Source organism: Nicotiana tomentosiformis, chromosome 8 (genome assembly GCF_000390325.3).
Source record: "Nicotiana tomentosiformis chromosome 8, ASM39032v3, whole genome shotgun sequence".
NCBI classification, from domain to species: Eukaryota; Viridiplantae; Streptophyta; class Magnoliopsida; order Solanales; family Solanaceae; genus Nicotiana; species Nicotiana tomentosiformis.
Window position 1 is genome coordinate 124,191,382 of NC_090819.1, and position 19,117 is coordinate 124,210,498.

General features: G+C 35.0%; 1 protein-coding gene across 1 annotated transcript; it reads left to right on the plus strand.

Annotated features, from left to right (window-relative positions):
- The first annotated feature begins 13,056 nt into the window (after window positions 1-13,056).
- On the plus strand, window positions 13,057-15,468 carry LOC104118951 (MYB-like transcription factor ODO1). Its single transcript, XM_009630339.4, has 2 exons — window positions 13,057-13,491; window positions 14,674-15,468. Exons 1-2 carry the CDS (start codon window positions 13,229-13,231, stop codon window positions 15,254-15,256), a joined length of 846 nt encoding a protein of 281 aa, XP_009628634.1. The 5' UTR covers window positions 13,057-13,228; the 3' UTR covers window positions 15,257-15,468.
- The last annotated feature ends 3,649 nt before the right edge of the window (window positions 15,469-19,117 follow it).

The window sequence follows — 19,117 nt, forward strand, 5'->3', positions numbered from 1 at the left end:
GTACTCTCTTTTGTACTCTTATTGTTATAGTAAATTATTCCTCTCCGCTTGTGGACGTAGGTTACTTTGACCGAACTATGTTAAATTTGTGTCTTTTTATCTACTTTAATTGTCGTTGTTATCAACTTCCATTGTCTTTGTTATTACCATTATATCGTTGTTTGGTTATATTCCGCAATACCCGAATTCCCGATCCTAACATTCTATGTGGAGACAAATAAATTAATCTTGATGAGTTGGAGATTATGAGAACTAATACGTGTTTAATCTTTAGTACACTTGAATATTGTATTGTAAGATTGAAAGACTTATAGTAGGTGTATATGATGGTGACATATCCATCAGTTAACCTTCCTTATGGGGAAAGTATAGACGCCAAAATTACCAGATGCATGTACGATATACATCCATATCGGAAAACATCAAAACCAAGAAAAACATGGACAAATTTCTAAATTTTGAGTTCTGTAAGTTATCTACCATGCTTTTTTCGGATATTTTTTAATTTTCAAGAAGAGCTTTTCTTTAGCCATCTGTCTTCAACATGGCCTCACTTGAAGTCTCAATCTTGTGGATTTCAGAAGCTGCTGCAACTTTGAGTGGACATGCTAAAGACAATATTATAATACTGTTTTTTTTTTGTTTTCCTTTCCTAGGCATGTTGCATGTCATTGTTCTTTTTATAATTATTCGATATTCAAAATTCATTTATTTGATTAATTTGAATTTCCACCACATAACACCTATAAGAAGAGGATGCATTTTCTACGAGAAAACATGTTGCATGTTCATCATGAATTAATGAGATAGATGTAAAGAATGTCGGAGGTTAATCAATTACTCCCTCTATTATTTTGTAGAAATTTCATTACTTTCAAAAATTTAAATTTTAAACTTTGATATAATGTATTTCCTATCAGACTTTTTGTCAATCATAAATTGTTAGGTGTTCACCATGGTTTTCTTATCATATTTGGTTTTTCCTTGAAAGAACGATAACGTATTTACCTAATTGAATTTTTTTTTCTTTTCTTAAAAGTAACTTATAAATCTAGCTCTCATATTTGGCTAGTCCTTTTTCTCCTAAGAAAAGATTTTGGACTTCTATGAATTGAGGATCATTCCTTTTCATTTAGTGACATCCATAATGTAGCTACAAGAGGTTTGAGAGTTTTGTTTGGGGGGTGGGGGGAGGGGGGGAGGGAGGGGAATTATTGAGACAAGTGTTAGCCTACCACTTGTGTGTGCTTCTTTGTGTTAACACTCAAGTTTAGTAGTGAGAAGTCAAAGACCGACAAACCCTAATTTGGCAACAGTAGTAGAGAGAGAAGCTCTCGAAAGATCTTTTATTAAAATGTGTAAAGAATGAATAAATCCGTCTGTCTATTGTGTAATACGCTAACTAATATATACAATGTGGGACGGGTAGCTTAATTTATATTTGGGCCTAAATACAAGTTGTGTTGTGCTACTACATTGAGCATGTTACTTAACCACGCTGATCCCTACTACTATTTTCAGCTTCAACACCCTCCCCTCCCCTACTCCAAGCTGGAAGGGCTGGCCATGACAAGCTGGGCAATGAATCCCTGTTGCTGCACACTAAGTAAGGATTTAGTAAAAATATAGGCAGGTTGAGTAGAAGTAGGAATAAAGTAAAGAGAAATAAGACCAGCAGCTAATGTATTTAGGACAAAGTGATAATCCACCTCGATGTGTTTAGTACGCTCGTGAAAAATAAGATTCTTGGCTATGTGAACAACAGCCTGATTGTCACAATATACCTGGACTAGATAGAGATTATCAATGCCAAGTTTACCCAACAAACAAACCAACCATGTAGTTTCAGCTACCAACATTCTGAGGGCCCTATACTCAACCTCTGCAGAGGATAGTGCAATGGTAGGCTGCTGCTTGGATTTTCAGGAGACAGGACAACCACCAAGCAACAAGAAAAACCCAGAAACTAATCTTCTGTTATCAGAACAACTGGACCAATCAGAATCAAAGTATCCTTTCTGAGAAAAGTCAACATCATTATTCAAGAAGAGACCCAAATCAGAGGTACCCAAATATCTCAATACATGATAACAAGCCTCTAAGTAAGGCACCCTAGGAGCAAACATAAACTAACAGAGGTGCTGGACTGTGAATGAAATATCAGGTCGAGTAAGCTGCAAATAATTCAGTTTACCAACTAATTATCTGTAAATGAAAGGGTCAGGAAGCAGATCACCAGATTCAGTTGATAGTTTGACATGACGATCCAATGGGGACACAACTGGACTCACAATAGTATAGTTATATTCTTGGAGAAGATCAGTGGTAAACTTATGCTGACCATCCAAGAAACCATGAGGAAACTTAACAATTTCAAGACCAAAAAAAATATTAGATTTTCTCAAGATCCTTAATTTTGTATTGGTCATCAAGGAAGTGTTTAAGAGCAGTAATTTCAGATATGTCATCACTAGCTACTAATATGTCATCCACATATACAACTACAATAGTGAGATGAACCCCTGATAACTTCCTAAACAGAGAATAGTCATTTAGGCTAGGCTGAAAACCATTAGACTGCAAAGCAGTGGAAAGCTTAGCATACCACTGACTAGAGGCTTGTCTCAACCCATAGAGAGATTTATTTAGTTTACAAGCTAAAGAAGCAATTTTCAGAATAAGAAGATGTGGCAGAAAGACCTTGAGGAATTTTCATGAAAACTTCCTCATCTAAATCTCCATGTAGAAAGGCATTATTCATATCAAGTTTATAAACAACCCAGCCCCTCTTAGTAGCTACAAATAAAAGGAATTTGACAGTAGTCATCTTAACTACAAGAGAAAAAGTCTCATTAAAGTCTACACCCTCCTGTTGAGTATTCTCCCTAATTACTAACCTTGCTTTATACCTTTCAATGGACCCATCAACCCTTTGTTTAACTTTTTACACTCATTTACAAGGTATGGCATTTTTACCAACAGGTAGAGGAACTATGCCCCAAGTGTTGTTGGCTTCCAAGGTTTAAAATTCCTTAATCATAGCCTCTTGCCTAGCAGGTTGAGAGGCAGTTTGATGATAGAATTTAGGTTCTTGTCTTGCAAGCAATCTTCAGAAAACATAAAAAGCACCCTTAAAATAGAGGCAGAATTGCAAACATAACCACCAAGTTAAGCAAGAGGATGAGAAGTTCTGGTTGATTGTATGAGCACAGGAGGAAGAGGAGAAGAGAGGTGAACTGGAGAAGGGTGAAGAGGAGAAGAAGAGGGTGAAGAACTGTGAGGTAATGGATCATGAATATGTGGGGAGTTAGGGGTAGTATAAGTGGGAACAAGTGACATATGAGGAAAGGAAACGGTAGGAGAAAAAAAAGGAATAGAAGGTGAAATAAATGAGTGGAACTAGGAGCACAATAAGAAAAAATATGTTCATGGAAGATGACATCTCTGGAAAAGAAAATACTAGAACTAGACATGGTGAGCAATTTATATCCCTTCTTGCTGGGACTGTAACCAATGAAGATAGAGGGAATAGTTCTAGACTTAAATTTATCCCTATATGGCTTGGGCACAACAACAAAACAAAGACAACCAAAGGTCTTTAGGTGAGATATACTAGGTTCAGTTCCATGAAGAAGCTCAAAATGTGATTTTCTTTTCAGTAATGGAGAAGGAAATCTATTATTAAGGTATGTGGTAGTTATGATACACTCTTCCCAATATTTTACAGGTAATTTGGATTGAAACAGAAGTGCTCTTGCAGTCTCAAGAAGATGTTTATGCTTCCTTTCCACAACACAATTTTATTGAGGTATGTGTGTCACGACCCAAAAATCTAACAGGCCGTGATCACACCTAACCTAACCCGCTAGGTAAGCCAATTAACAATAATCTAATTCAAATAAAATCTATTGAGAAAATAAGTGATGAAATAACTGAACTTTAATATATTTTCCAAGGATTAGTAATACAAATCATGATCTTCTAATATTCCGAATTTACAACTGGTATCAAATAAATACATCATTTGTTTGAAATATACATGAACAGATTAAAATTTTAAAGCTACCCAGAACAAGAGGCAGCTATGACCGGAACGCATGTACATCTTCAATGTCAGCTCCCACCAAACACATCAACATCAACATCTAAAATCTGCATGCAAGGTGCAGAAGTGTAGTGTGAGTACAACCGACCCCATGTACTCAATAAGTATCCTAACTAACCTCGATGAGGTAAAAGAATCAAAAACTATTGATGATACTCTCTACACCTGTGCAGTTCATAATTTTTGACAAGTATAGGACAAATATATGATCAAATCAGGGAAACTCAGGCAAAACCACTTTGATCCTCACAGTTCTCTATTTTCAAGTATTCTTCTCACTCAAAAATCCAGAATATAAGGAAGACATGCAAGTAAATCAGATAATCAGTCAAGGGATTTATAAGTAAAGATGAAATGCAATAACCAAATATCAGCCTGTTGCGGCGCACAACCCGATCCAATAACGGTAACCAGCTCTCCCAGATCTCACATCAATATCAATCACACGGACAACTCACGTCCTATAGTATCAAGGTTTGGATCTGCACGGACAACTCACGTGCTAATAATATGAGTATATGGATCTGCACGGACAACTCACGTGCTAATAATATGAATATCTAGATCTGAACGGATAACTCGCTGCACGGACAACTCACGTGCTATAGTATCAATATCTGGATCCGCACGGACAACTCACATGCCATTAATATCAATATATGGATCCGCACGAACAACTCAAGTGCTATAGTATCAATAGCTGGATCCGCACGGACAACTCACGTGTTGCACGGACAACTCACGTGCCAATAATATCAATAGATGGATCCGCACGGATAACTCACGTATTGCACAGACAACTTGCGTGCTAATAATATCAATAGATGAATCCGCTCAGACAACTCACGTGCTGCACGGACAACTCACGTGCTAATAATATCAATAGATGGATCCGCACGGATAACTCACATGCAAATAATATCAATAGATGGATCCGTACAGATAACTCAAGTTCTAATAATATCAATAGATGAATCCGCACGGACAACTCACGTGCTGATAATATAAATCGCTCGGCATGGTCATAGGCCTCCAGTCCAAGCATATCGTACAGGAGAAATTAAACAAGTATACATGTATATGATAAATGAAATGAGGTTCTCATACTCCTGGACCGGTATAATTAACATGCTATAGTGCAGACATGTGCAAAGTGTGCTATAATAGCTCAAATCAGCAAGTTATCATAGAAATAGTAACTACCAAGTTTTATTCAGGGAATTAGCCTTTTTGTACCATACCAAATTTATCAAATTTCGATCACAACTCGATCTCCAAATCCTCAATTTAATGTCTAGAAAATCTCTACCATTTTAAACCCAAAACACCAATTTAATGATAAAAATAATAATATATTCATGAAATTTAACCAAAATCGAGTTGAAAACACTTACCCCAATCCATATGGTGAAAATCGCTTTAATCCATAGCTCAAAATATGCTAAAATGACCGAAACCCCCGAAATATATTTTCTGCCCAGGTATTTACCTTTTGCGATAGCGGAAAATGCTTCGCGATCGCGAAGCACAACTTTTCTCAGCTCAAAATTTCCCTTCGCGATCGCGTGAAACCAAACGCGATCGTGAAAAGCAAGCTGCCAAACTCTTCCAAATAGCCTCTAGTATAATGGTCATAACGTTTTGTACCAAACTCCAAATGATAAATAGTTTAATTTTCTGAAAACTAGACACCAAGAGATACACCTTTCATTTTTGGATTATCTCCAAATTCCTTATAGATTGCAAGATATAAGCTTCCAAAGTCAGCCGTGTACAATAGAAATTCCTTCTACGCGATCGCAAAAAGGCTTACGTGATCGCGATTCACAATGCCCCAAACTGCAGTGTGCTCTTCGTGAACGCGACCAAATATTCGCGATCGCGATACACACCTCTATAGCTAAAACCAACAATTAAAAATACTCTAGAAATGGTCCGAAACTACTCCGAAACTCACCCAAGCCCTCGGGACCCCGTCCAAACATACCAGCAAGTGTCAAAACATATTACGGACCTACTCGAGGCCTCAAATCACATATAACAACATCGAAATGATGAATCGTACCACAATTCAAACTTAGAAATTTTTAAATCTTTCGATTTCCAAAACTCATGCCGAACCATATCAATTCAACTCGGAATGAACTCAAATTTTGTGTACAAGTCATAAATGACGTAATGAAGCTATTGAAATTTTCGGAACCACAATCTAAACCCGATATCATAAAAGTCAACTCCCGGTCAAGCCTATGAACATTCAAAACCTTCAAGTTTCCAAGTTTCACCGATTAGTGTCGAAATCTTCTAAAAATATCCAAATGAAATTTCGGGCATACACCCAAGTCCAAAATCACCATCTGGACCTAACAGAATCATTAAAACTCCGATCCAAGGTCGAATACTAAAAAGTCAAACTCGGTCAACTCTTCCAACTTAAAGCTTCAACTATGAAATTCATTCTTCCAAATCAATTCCGAATAACCTGAAAGCCAAAACTGACGATTCTCACAAGTCACAATACATCATATGAAGCTACTCAAGACTTCAAATAGTTGAACGGAATGCAAATACTTAAAACGACTGATCGGATCGTTACAGGTGTGTGGGCAGGATGTTTGATGTAGTATCCCACAGGCAGAAAATAAGGATATGGCTGTGGAGCTACAGCCTAGCTCAAAGGCATTATCAGACCTAACCACTTGTACTAAAGAATGGAACAGAGTTTTCACCATAAGAATAAAGGATTGAAAGATAGTAAAGGCATTACCCTTAGAGGACAAGAGATGTGTTCAAGTTGCTCTAGAGTAGTCTTCCACAATAGTCATGAAGTATTTAAAACTATTATATGTTTGAGTATGGTAGGGGCCCCAAAGATCCACATGTATAAGTTGGAAAGGGGAAGTGGAGTGTATTTCACTATCAAGGAAAGTGAGTCTCTGTTGCCTAGCTATAGGACATATATGACACAAAAAAGACTGTTTCTTAGGCAATTTAATACACAAGGAAGAAATAGTTTTCTTCTTACTAAAGGGCAAATGCTCGAGTCTAAGATGCTAGGAATGATCAAAGGATAAAGCAGAAGAAATACAAACATGAAACTCATCAGCATTCACAGAAGTAGAAGAAATAGGACAATGTAAAAGACCACTACTCTTATTCGTATCATTGATGGAATTGGCAGTAATACTATTTACAAATGAAGTATTGAAAATATAGTTGCAACTAGAAGTGAGTGTAGCAGGGTTGAGAATATAGAGCCCATTTTGAAGACCACCAAGTGCCACTACCTCCTCAGAGAAGGGCCCTGCAAAACACAAGCAATAAAGGAAAATAAGGCTAAACAGTTTATTTGCATAATTGATTGAGCAAAAGAAATCAGGTTATATTGAAAGGAAGGAACTAGAAGCACATTGGTCAAGAAAATTTTAGGAGTTAAAGTGAGAGTGCCAGTGCATATCACTTTCACTTTGTATATATTAGGCAAAGTAATTAGGTAAGGAAAAGTAAGGGGCTTAATATCAGATAAGAATGAAGAGTGTGGTGTCATGTGATTAGTTATACCTGAGTCTATAATCCAAGGACTATTCTCTATCTTAGAAAAATTACAAGCAAGAAACCTAGAATTATTAAAAGTAGGGTTACCTATCAAACCTACAAAATTGGCAGAACCAGCAGTGATTTTCTGAGGAAACATTTGCATTTTGGATTGTTGTAGAAGATTCATTAAGTGATCAATATGCTCCTTAGTAATGCTTGTACCTCCAGAATTTGAAGACACATTCTTAACATCTCCACCACCACCTTCAGGGTAACCCTGATAATGTGCATCAGAAACTTAGGCAAAAGCTGCCGTTCTTTTGAACTTAGTTGGAAATCGAGGTGGAAAATCATGGAGCTTGAAACATTTGTCAATTGAGTGTCCAGAATTTTTACAGTATCTACAAACCAAATTATTTCTATTAGCTGTGTCAAAATTGACTCTCTAAGTATAAGGTTTCTATGTGCTAGTGGAAAATGCCACAGAGTCAGAATTAAATGAAGGAATAGCAGCTTGCACTGTGGACTGGCTCTCATCATTCACAAGCATGGTGTAGACACTGTCCACATAAGGTAGGGACTTCATCAAGAGAATATTGCGCCTAATTGTAGAGTAGGACTCATTGGGACCTATTGAAAACTGATGAACCTTTTGATCTTCATCTAGTTTCTGAAACTTTTTCTTGCAACCACAAACACAATTAGGATAAGAGATAGCAAATGAGAGTTCACCCCACAACTTTTTGATTCTATTGAAATAGGAGAAAATGCTGGATGCTCCTTGAGAAATGGATGAGATTTATTTTCGAATATGATATATCTTGATACTACTAGCCTGTCCAAACCTTTTCTCAATTTTATTCCACAACCTTTCAGCAGATTCAATGTACATAACAATTTTCCTAATCTCTCGATCCAAACCATTGAGTATCCAAGCTACTACCATATTATTACATCTGGTCCAAGGCTCAAATAGAGGGGAATTAGGGTTAGGTTTCGAAATTATATCTTTAATCATCCCTAATTTGTTCTTACAAATTAAAACCTAGTAACATTCCCTTTCGCAAGTTCCCATAACCAGTACCATCAAATGTGGTAGAAACTAACATCATACCGGATGACTCAAACAATAAAAGATACAAAGGGGAAGAGGGATATACAATAGTATCATCACTACCAACGAAACTGTCGACAGGAGTCGAAGTCGAACCCATAAAAATTTACTTAGGGTTTCAGCAAGAGAAAAAAAAAGTATACCCACACTCAACTAAACCAATTAAAAAACAACGATAGGATGAGAACAACACCGATGGATTCTTCAAATATTTGAAGGAAATATGAGAAATAAAAAAAAATCCCGTAATCAACGAAGAAGAAATTGATCGAAGACTTGTCATTCAAAGGCTAAGCCCACAAACGAAGAGTTAATCCATCAGAAAATAACCAAATCTTCACACAACTATCGTAAAACCAACAGATTAGCTCCGAATGATCCTCGTAGTGGTTATGATACCATTTTAACACTCAAATTCAATAGTGAGAAGTCAAATATCAACGAACCCTAGTTTGACACCAGTAGTAGAGAGAGAAGCTCTTGAAAGATTTTTTATTAAAATGTGTAAAAAATGAATAAATCCGTCTGTCTATTATGTAATACGCTAGCTAATATATACAATGTAAGCATGGTAGCTTAATTTACATTTGGGCCTAAATATAAGTTGTGTTGTGCTACTACATTGGGCTTGTTACTTAACCAGGCTGATCCCTACTACTATTTTCAGCTCCAACACTTTGTAAAGTTGTTCTCTCGATATTTTTTACTCTCTTTTAAATAGTGGTGCTCATCTTCGTTTGTCAAGGTAGGTTAAGTGTTCACTTGACCCCGTTAAATATTTGTGTTTCTTTTGATATATTTCTTTTTTCTTGTCTGATTTATCGTCGTTGAATGTATGCTTAGTTAGCATCAACATGACATCTTATTTTTTTGTCATAACATGGACTTCGGCTAAGATATTAATATGATTCATAAGTTAAATTAACATCCAAAAATGTTATTTTTAATCAAATATTGTTATATAAAATGGAGAAAATGAAGTATTTTATTTAGCTAATCAAGAGTAACGAATGAGTACATAGTTGAAATGACGTCCACAGCTTGACATTAGTCACCTTATCCAAGTACTGCAAGTCAAAGACCAAGAATTTGGGCTTTAATTACTTGTCCCCTTCCTGCTGATCTTGGCAAAATACTAGTACTATTATTTTATTGTATTAAATTTGTGCGGAATTGGCAATATTATATGTTACACGTAGACGTACAACACAAATTGAAAGAATGTACCTTTGCTCAAGAAATCTCTGTTTCACGACACGCGCTATAGTAGCCAGAATTAAAGATTTATATATTTGTAAAAACAGAATGGATAAGATCTCTTGAACAAAAGTTTTTGTTGTTCAAAACTATCTGTTTTTTCAATCCAATTAGCTAAACTTATGATTAATTAATTGCAAACAGAATAATCTAGAACTGATCGCTATTCGGGAAACAAGATTCGAGACTAAACGTCAATATTGCTTGTCAAAAATATTACTAAATGATTACTCTTTGGTTTAATTGTTTATTTAAGACATGTACGCGTACGTATAAATGTTGTCTTATTTGGTGAAGTAAACAGCAATTTTAGTGGTGTCAAACTCCGTACTAGGACACCTTTGCATGTGGTTACTGTTAATTATTTAATATACTATATTGTTATTATGATTGAGGTATTCTATATTTCCGTTCCCCAATATTAAAAAAACTTGACGTTTTCTCATTTTTAACCATCTGTCATGCTTTATAGCTAGGAAGATTAATTGAAGACAAGTTTAATTTGTACTTGTTTAGCGGTGATTAAACAGATGACTAATTGTATGGCTTGTAAGCATGGACTAAGTGACACTTCAAAGATTATAACTTATAACCAATACGTAGAATTTAAGACAACCTTATAAAAAGAAAAATGGTCAATTTTCTGGTGTACTATGTTCAAGAAGAAATTAAAATGATTACATGGCTAGATGTGACGAACAGAGGCGAAGTCAGGATTTCAAATTTATAAGTTCGGGATTCTAATCGTTTTAAGTTAGTGGGTTCTAAATTAATAATTTATACATGTTCAATGAATTTTTTAAGACAAATACATGGTTCGAACCAAAGCTACTGGGTTCGGTCGAATCCGCTCCCGGCACTCTAGCTCCGCCCTGTGACGAAACTAAGAAGAAGAAACTTTATGGCGATAGATACGAGTCGTTCGAAAAAAAAAGGAAGAAGAAAGAAACAACCTGTTTTTCTTATAAGATTCACAATTTGAAGTTTATGAGTTCTTATAGTAATATCAAATTACATACAATAATAATTGGATTTACAGTCAAATATCTATAGATATTAATAACTTTTTAAAATTATATATACTAAAACATGATTTGAACAAAAGCTAGCTATTGCATTCACGTGAACACACACTAAATTCGCCCTGCTTGTTTAGAGAAAGAAAGAACCGAAGAAACTTGTAAACTAGGCCCAAAATGTGTAATGCGTTCTAAAATATTATATATTTGTATTGGGATTTATTTAACTTATATAAACAGACAATATAAATAATATTTACTTATTTATTCGAGCAAGTAGGAACCAGCAGAAAGAACTTGTTAATTCACTTGAACTCCTAGTTTTCCATGTGGTTTAATTTTCTTTAATTTTGTTTTCATGGTTCCTATTATGGTTGTTTCCTTTCCCTAAAATACTTGAAAACTATTTCAAAGCTGTGTTCAAACCACAAAATCATACCTGGGGGACAAGATATTGACATTCCACCAGCTTTATAATTTTGCGTGACTAAAATAGTTTCCTAGTACGCAAAAGACCTTATCAATATGTTATGTTAAATAAATAAACTGTAGAATTTAGAGAAAGAAGAATACAGGCAAAAATACAGGAAACAAAAATATGTTTCTTGCCTTGTACATGAGACTCTGTCCCACTACTCTTACTGTGTTGAGCAAAGAAAAAGAAATAGGAAAAAATCTAAAGATTTTTTTGTTAAAAACTTTCAGTCACTCTGTTCATAATGAATTAAAGCTTTTAACAAATAATTGGTGAACAGAATGAAGAATGATCTCATGTTTGTTTGTAAACTGTGTTATACAATAACTCTCTCTTGCAAGTTACTACATAGTTAAACATTCTTTTCCTCAATTATAAGACATTGAAAAATCATCGGCATATCCTCCTCTAGTTCTTTCATAAATTCTTTTGGCTAACATTAAATGAGGAAAACGTTATTATTGCACATTGAACAAGTAAAAGCAAATGAAAATGAAGCACTGACAAGAAAGTGGGATACAGTATTTTGACGACAGTTGACAATTTTTGTGTAATTTAAAGAAAAGTTCAAGCATAAATGAAATTAAGATAACCACATGATTGGCAAAAATTTCATTAAATCTTGTGATCATTTAATCTAAAAGTTTCAAATATAATTAAAGAGAGAATATTTTAATTAATTAACTATTTTATGTGTCAACGCGTGTGAGTCTGATTCTTTTTCATAATTCAAACATGTGAAAATATATTTTATTTTTTCTGGAGATGGTAGTAAAATTAAATTAATTTGAATTCAAAATCACTTGTCTATTCTAATGATATATTGAATCGTGTAATTATTCATTTAATAATTTAACTTAAGTTTTTAGGAGATAGTCGGATTTCAACGTGATGACATGATTTGACAAACTCATCAAAGTAAACAGATCAAACGATTCGGCTATAGTTAATCTGAAAATTAATGTTATCGTGGTAAACATAGTACGAGATAACTTCCCATGTTTGAAAGGTCCCGTAAGCGTGGTGATGACGAAATGGTTGAGTAAGCGTGCAATCACAGAGAGTACATAGTGTATGAAAATGGGAAGAAAAAAAAGAAGAAAAGAAACAAGAAAAAGAACAGACCATATCTTTCGGAGTGTGGGGCAAAGGTTAAAGAGTAATAAGAATACCACTAAGAGCATATATAATGGAATGGATTGTATCCTTTCACCCTCTAAGGATCTCAAGTTCGAGCTATGCAAATGAAAAAATTCTTGATAGAAAATATTTTTCGTTTAACAAATCATACGTAACACGTATCTGGATTAGTCGAATTAGTAAATATCGGATACCAAACGACTAAGAAAAAGGGAAGAAGAATAGGGATATCTTGAGTTTTAGCTTGGTGTTAGGGTCAGCTATCATTCACTATCACTCTCTCTTGGGTGGAGTTGATAACACCAGAAAAGGAATTGTAGTTCAAGAGTTGCTTTCACAAACCATAGGTGGGACATGGAATCTTACATTCTCTCTCACTATATATATATATAGGCACATACCCATCCATAAATCAAAATATATATGTTTAAACAAAATTTCAAGGAGAAAAGTGAGAACTTTACAAGAAAAGTTGAAGTTGGTGGATTATATATAAAAGTGGGTAGAAGGGCAAAATTAGCAAACACTTTCTAAATTTTTTTGTAACTTTGTTTGTTTGGTGGTAGTTGAGAGTAGTAGTAATGGGAAGACAACCTTGTTGTGACAAACTTGGAGTGAAGAAAGGTCCATGGACAGCTGAGGAAGACAAGAAACTCATCAATTTTATTCTTACAAATGGCCAATGTTGTTGGCGTGCTGTCCCTAAACTCGCCGGTCTTAGGCGCTGCGGTAAGAGTTGTCGTCTCCGATGGACTAATTACCTTCGACCCGACTTGAAAAGAGGACTTCTTAGTGATGCCGAGGAGAAATTGGTTATTGATCTCCATGCTCGTCTTGGAAACAGGTAATATACTTTTCTCCTTTTCTTTTCTAATACAACGGATAGAAACTTGTTTGGGATTGAGGCGTCGTTACTGTTGTAAAGAGAAACATGTTTATTGTCGATAAGAACCATAAACTTATGATGTTTTATTAATTAACTTACTAATTACCAACTCATGAGCTAAACGGCTTATATCCATATATTATGTGGTGAGTTTTTTTTATCAGAAGTCTATTGAAATCGCTATGTTTGTGTTAGAGTTGTTTATTTATTGTTTGTAAGCATACTAATAATGAGTTTATTTTCGGCCTTTTTATCCTTTTGTCTTCCCTTTCTCTTAGGTTGCATGTTCTTTTTCTCTATGTGCATTTTCATGCCACAGAAAGAAAGGCAAAAGGGAAAGTTTCTCTGCCACAAGTTATGATTGTGTTGGATTGAAATAATATGGTGCATGCGGAAGCTAACAATACAAAGGTTGGTCGATAATAAATCGGACAAGAAAGAAGAAATACTAAAAAAATATATTATATTAATATGGTTTGGTCAAGTGACCTATATAAATCTACTACTATTAAAAGAAAAAAAAAACTAATTGAGAGAATAAATTCTCCCCTAAATCAATAAGAATCCTTTAATGACTACGTTGTGTATATTGTTGTTGCTGTTGTGAGAAGCAGAAATCCTCAATTTATAAAAGTGTAAAACTTTTCCTCCAGAAAATTTATTCCTTTTAAGAGTTTTTTCCTTCTTTCAAGAAAAAGAGAGTCCCGATAGATTAAAAATTCAGAGCAAAATTCTAACCGATTGAACTCATTTCGAAAGCTTTTGTTGCTCTTTAAAGTGCGATGGCTTTTGTGTGTAAAGATGAAAAAGAAAAACAAGTTAACAGCATATCATATGCTATGATTTCTGATTGAATATTTATTTCTGATTTAATGAAGCTTCTTGATTACTGCTTTTACTTTATTGTTCATGATTTTCTGCATTGTCAAGTAATGTACTAAGTTAATATTAAAATATTCTGGCTTCAAAAGGAAGTGCTCTATTTATCTTATCAATCTACTACTACATGTCTTCTTGAAGTGGACTTGAAATAGTAGTTCTTTTCCCTTATCTTGCTTTATTAGTGTGTCTCCATTCTGTTTTTCAAACTATTTATAACAATAATTGAATGGTACTAAATATTTAATTTGTTTTAATCAGGTGGTCCAAGATTGCTGCAAGATTACCGGGAAGGACAGATAATGAGATTAAAAATCATTGGAACACTCATATTAAGAAAAAGCTTCTAAAGATGGGGATTGATCCTGTTACACATGAACCACTCAAAAAAGAAGCAAATCTAATAGATCAACCTATCCCAGAATCTGATCAAAACAAAAATAATGGTCATCAGCAGGTACAAGTTGTACCCGAGTGTACAAGTGTCACTGCAGCAGCCACCTCCTCAGAGTTAGATAACTCGTCTTCTTCCACTTCTTCGTCTGAAAACTCTTCAAGCATCACCGATGAATCCAAGTTGGTTCTCAACACACTCTGTGAAAATGATCCGTTGCTACGCTCCCTACTGGAAGCTGATGCTCCTCTTGTCGATTCGCTATGGGAACTTCCAGTATCTTCTGAAGAACAAAAAAATTTCGATAACATGACATCCTGGGACGACAGTTTTAATTGGCTATTGGATTGTCAAGATTTTGGCATTCATGACTTTGGTTTTGATAATTGCTTTAATGATGTTGAATTAGAGGTGTTTAACACCATAGATGACATGGAAAACAAGCAGTGATCATTTACTAGGATTAATCCCAGATGAAAAATATAATGAATGGCCAAAGGGACATATATAGCCAAGGAATTAAGTCTAGCTTTTCACAATGTTAGTGTTTTTTTACGTGCATGTTTACAAATGTATCATGTCTATAGTACTAGGAAGTTAGATTTGGTGGAGTTGTATTTTGTTTTTTCTATTTGTACAAATTTTAGTAGAATATTCGCGAAGAGTCCAAGGTGAAACCTTTGCTTCTAATTTAGAGGTTTCGGACAAGCTAGCCAACCTACCAACCAACCAGTCAATTAAACCAATCATGTTAGAAGGAAAAAGTCCAAAGAGAAACAAAGAAATACAGTAGTGATTAATTTAGTGTTATCCCTGTGCCAAGGATTTGGGGGGGGGGGACATGTACTCAGAGGCAAAATTATTGGAGGGGTTCATATGTATATTAAGAAAACCTTTTGTATATTATGTAAAGATCATAAATTATAATGACACTTTGTTGTTTTTATTTGTCTTCTCTTTAATTTCTTCCTTTCTTTACATTTCTTCTTTTGACTCTTGATAACAACGTAACTAGCGAGTATGATTTTTTTAGTTATTATATATATATATATATATATATATATATATATATGGGGGAGAGGGAATTAGGTAACTAAAATATGACTCACTAAATCTGCTCATGTTCTTACAACGGGCATATTCTTATGACGGGTCAACTTGGGCACAAACTCAAGTCAAACCATCAAAGAGTTAGACTAATTGGGATAAATTATATTTATGTTTGATATAACTATAAAGGAGATTTGTTTACTCCATTAGTTTCATTTGTAATTAAGTAAATAATAAGAAAACAAACAAAGAAATTAAAACTTAGTTAGATTGTTAAGCTATGGCTTTAGTCATTTTGACCTCACTCATCTCAGCCTAAGTAATATTTGAGCGAGTTAATTGACCTTCTTATTTATTGATTCAACCCATTTTAACCCTTCATTTTCATCTAACTTGTCCATTTTTACAACAGTGTATTCATACTATATATAAATACCTTTGAAGGTGGACCGTATAGATATTTTTGAAGTTCTTGAAAGTGAGTGAGATGATTTGGGAGTTGAATGATGTTAATTTTAACACTTGTAGTTTTAGAGTTCGTTACGATTTTATTTTTCTGAAAACGGACATATACAGGAACTACTCCACATTCAAAATAGGGTAAAGATCTTTACAAATCAAAAGTGCAAATGTTGTAACAATTGTTTTTGTCTGCCAACAATATTGCTTTTTATCTCAAGGTTGTAAAATGCTGTTTTACGCCAGAAAACTAGGGTACAAAAGTTCAATACTTATTTATCTTATTATTAATTTCTTTTTAACGTAATCAACTAAATCATTAGTTCTCTCAACAAGCTTTAACCAGTAAAAAGTACTATTATAATATTATATTCCAAACAACATAGAAATTAATAATAATGTATTCCTTTTAACCTTTTTACGTTAAGCTGACACGTTAAAAGTAGTGCAAAATAATATATTCACAAATCTGAGCACTAACCAGCTGAAGTTTGTCGGCAGATGACGATTAAGTTATGTGATTATTAGGAAAAAAAATAAAATATGCTGCCCAACGAAGCAACTAAACTAAGGCACTACACCAGAACCACTTCTAGTGATAAAATTAATTATGTCATCTTCGACTAAACATGATGTTCACACGTTACCCATTTGCACAATATTTTGAGAGAGATTTAACCCCCTCCCCCACCTTCCAAAAAAAGTTATATATATATTTCGAGGGATTTAATTTATGTGTACAGACAGTGTAGGGAAATTTATACACTGTAACCTAAAAAATATTATTTGTAATCTTGAAAATAAAGTAGATTAGTACTTGCTGCAACAAATAAATATAACTTGATAGCATTTGCTTCACACTATCGTTATATAAGTTAAACTTTTAGGAAAATCTTTTAGTATTCTGTTTAAAAAAGATAAACAAGTTTGCTTGATAAAGGTATTTGTATAGTTACTTAGTGTCTTTTAGAAGTTTTCTTCCTTTTCCAAAAATGATTTTGAAAAAGATGTCTAAAGACAGTTTTTAACCAAGAAAAAACTTTTTTATAAAATGTGAGCCAGACAAAACTATGTGCAAATTTACTCCTGAAACAGTAAAAAGAATTATACACCCCAAAAAAGCGAAAATGGAAAAGAAAAGCTTTGCTGCTTACCCTATTGTAGTAAGTACTAGTAACAAGCATGAAGCAGGCACATGAATTTATTCAAATCTTTATTCTGACATTTTAATTTTTAAGATCTAAATATCCCCCTTTCAATCGATTGAACTCAATTATTTCATTTAAGTATAACTAAGTTTATGAAACTTGGACTATACAAAGGAGTACATACACATAATAGTATATAATTAATACCAAATTCTGACTTAATTAGCACTAAAAGGTTTTTCCAAAGTCATTTCCTATGGAATGCAACTTAATTCACATGTTAATCAAAGTCAACTGAGAGTAATGTAGCTAAGTGTACCAACTCACATATTTTCCGACCGAATTTCCCGCCTAAAGGGCTGCAAGCCAAGCCAAACTTGGCTGCCAAAGACCAGAGGGTCTTTGCACATGGAGGCAACAATTCCACAGGCTGTCAAGGCCCTCATGGAAGCCACATTCTGCCAGCAATATCACATGCTGCACAGCTGGGTAAGACCCCGGCCTGCCAGGACAATCATGGAGGTAACTATCTGCCAACAAAGGCATGTGCTGCACAGCTGGGTAGGACCACAGCTTGCCAGGATAATCAGGGAGGCAACACTTTGCCAGCAAGAACTGGGACACAACAGCTGGACATGACCGTTGGTACAAAGGCTGCCAACATAATCATGGAGATCACATGATGCTAGCAGAAAGTTATGCTACACAACTGGACGGGTCCACTGCCAGCAAATCTGTAGTGGACATTCATTGTATATATATATATAGACATGTATATGCCTTGTTATAAGGCAGATATCATACACTTATATTCCTTCTTTTGTATATCAAGTAAATTCGAAAATTGGCATTGGCCTCCCAACCTTTGTGCGTCTTTCAGTTCATTATCTTTTCAACCTTTGAGTTTGTGTGATTGCCTTGGTTCAAGCACGACATTGTGCTTATTTTTTGGGTTGGACTGAAGCTAAGAGTAGCATACATGCTATCTTGTTGTCCGCACGGAGCCCTTTAAAATCGTTCCGTGACAAGTGGTATCAGAGCAAAAGGTTATTAACATGGCAACAGATGGAGATAATGTTACCTTAGGAAACATTCGTGGGAGAGACGAATCACCAACAAGGAAACAAAAAGTAAAAAAGAGAGGGACGAGCAAAGTGCGAGATCCCGCCATAGCCTTAACAAGTGAGATGCTAGCTTTTGAACTACCCCCACAACAGGTTGGCCATGGCGAAGATTGTGAGGGTTCTGCATCAAATCTTTTAGACGTGAGAATGGATCTCACCGAGGTTGGTTTAGCTGCGTTAAACCGGCGCATTGAAGTTGTTGAAGGAAACTTCTGTTCGCTTGAGTCTACTGCCCTAGAAGAGCTAGGAGACGTCAAAGAGACGTTAAATCAAGTGATTGATGAGCACAGGAAGGAGTGACCAACCTTGAGCTTAAGCTGACCCAGGCTGTATCGGCGTTACATGGGGAAGTTGAAGCCCTAAAGCAACAACTGCAGGCAGTAAGGTTTGCTGGTGGAACTGGTCATGTAATAATGCGTGAAACCAAAATTGAGGGCCCAAAACCAAAGGAGTTTAGGGGCGAACAAAACGCTCAAGACGTAGAGAACTTCATCTGGAAGATGGAGGATTACTTTGAGCACCTCAACATC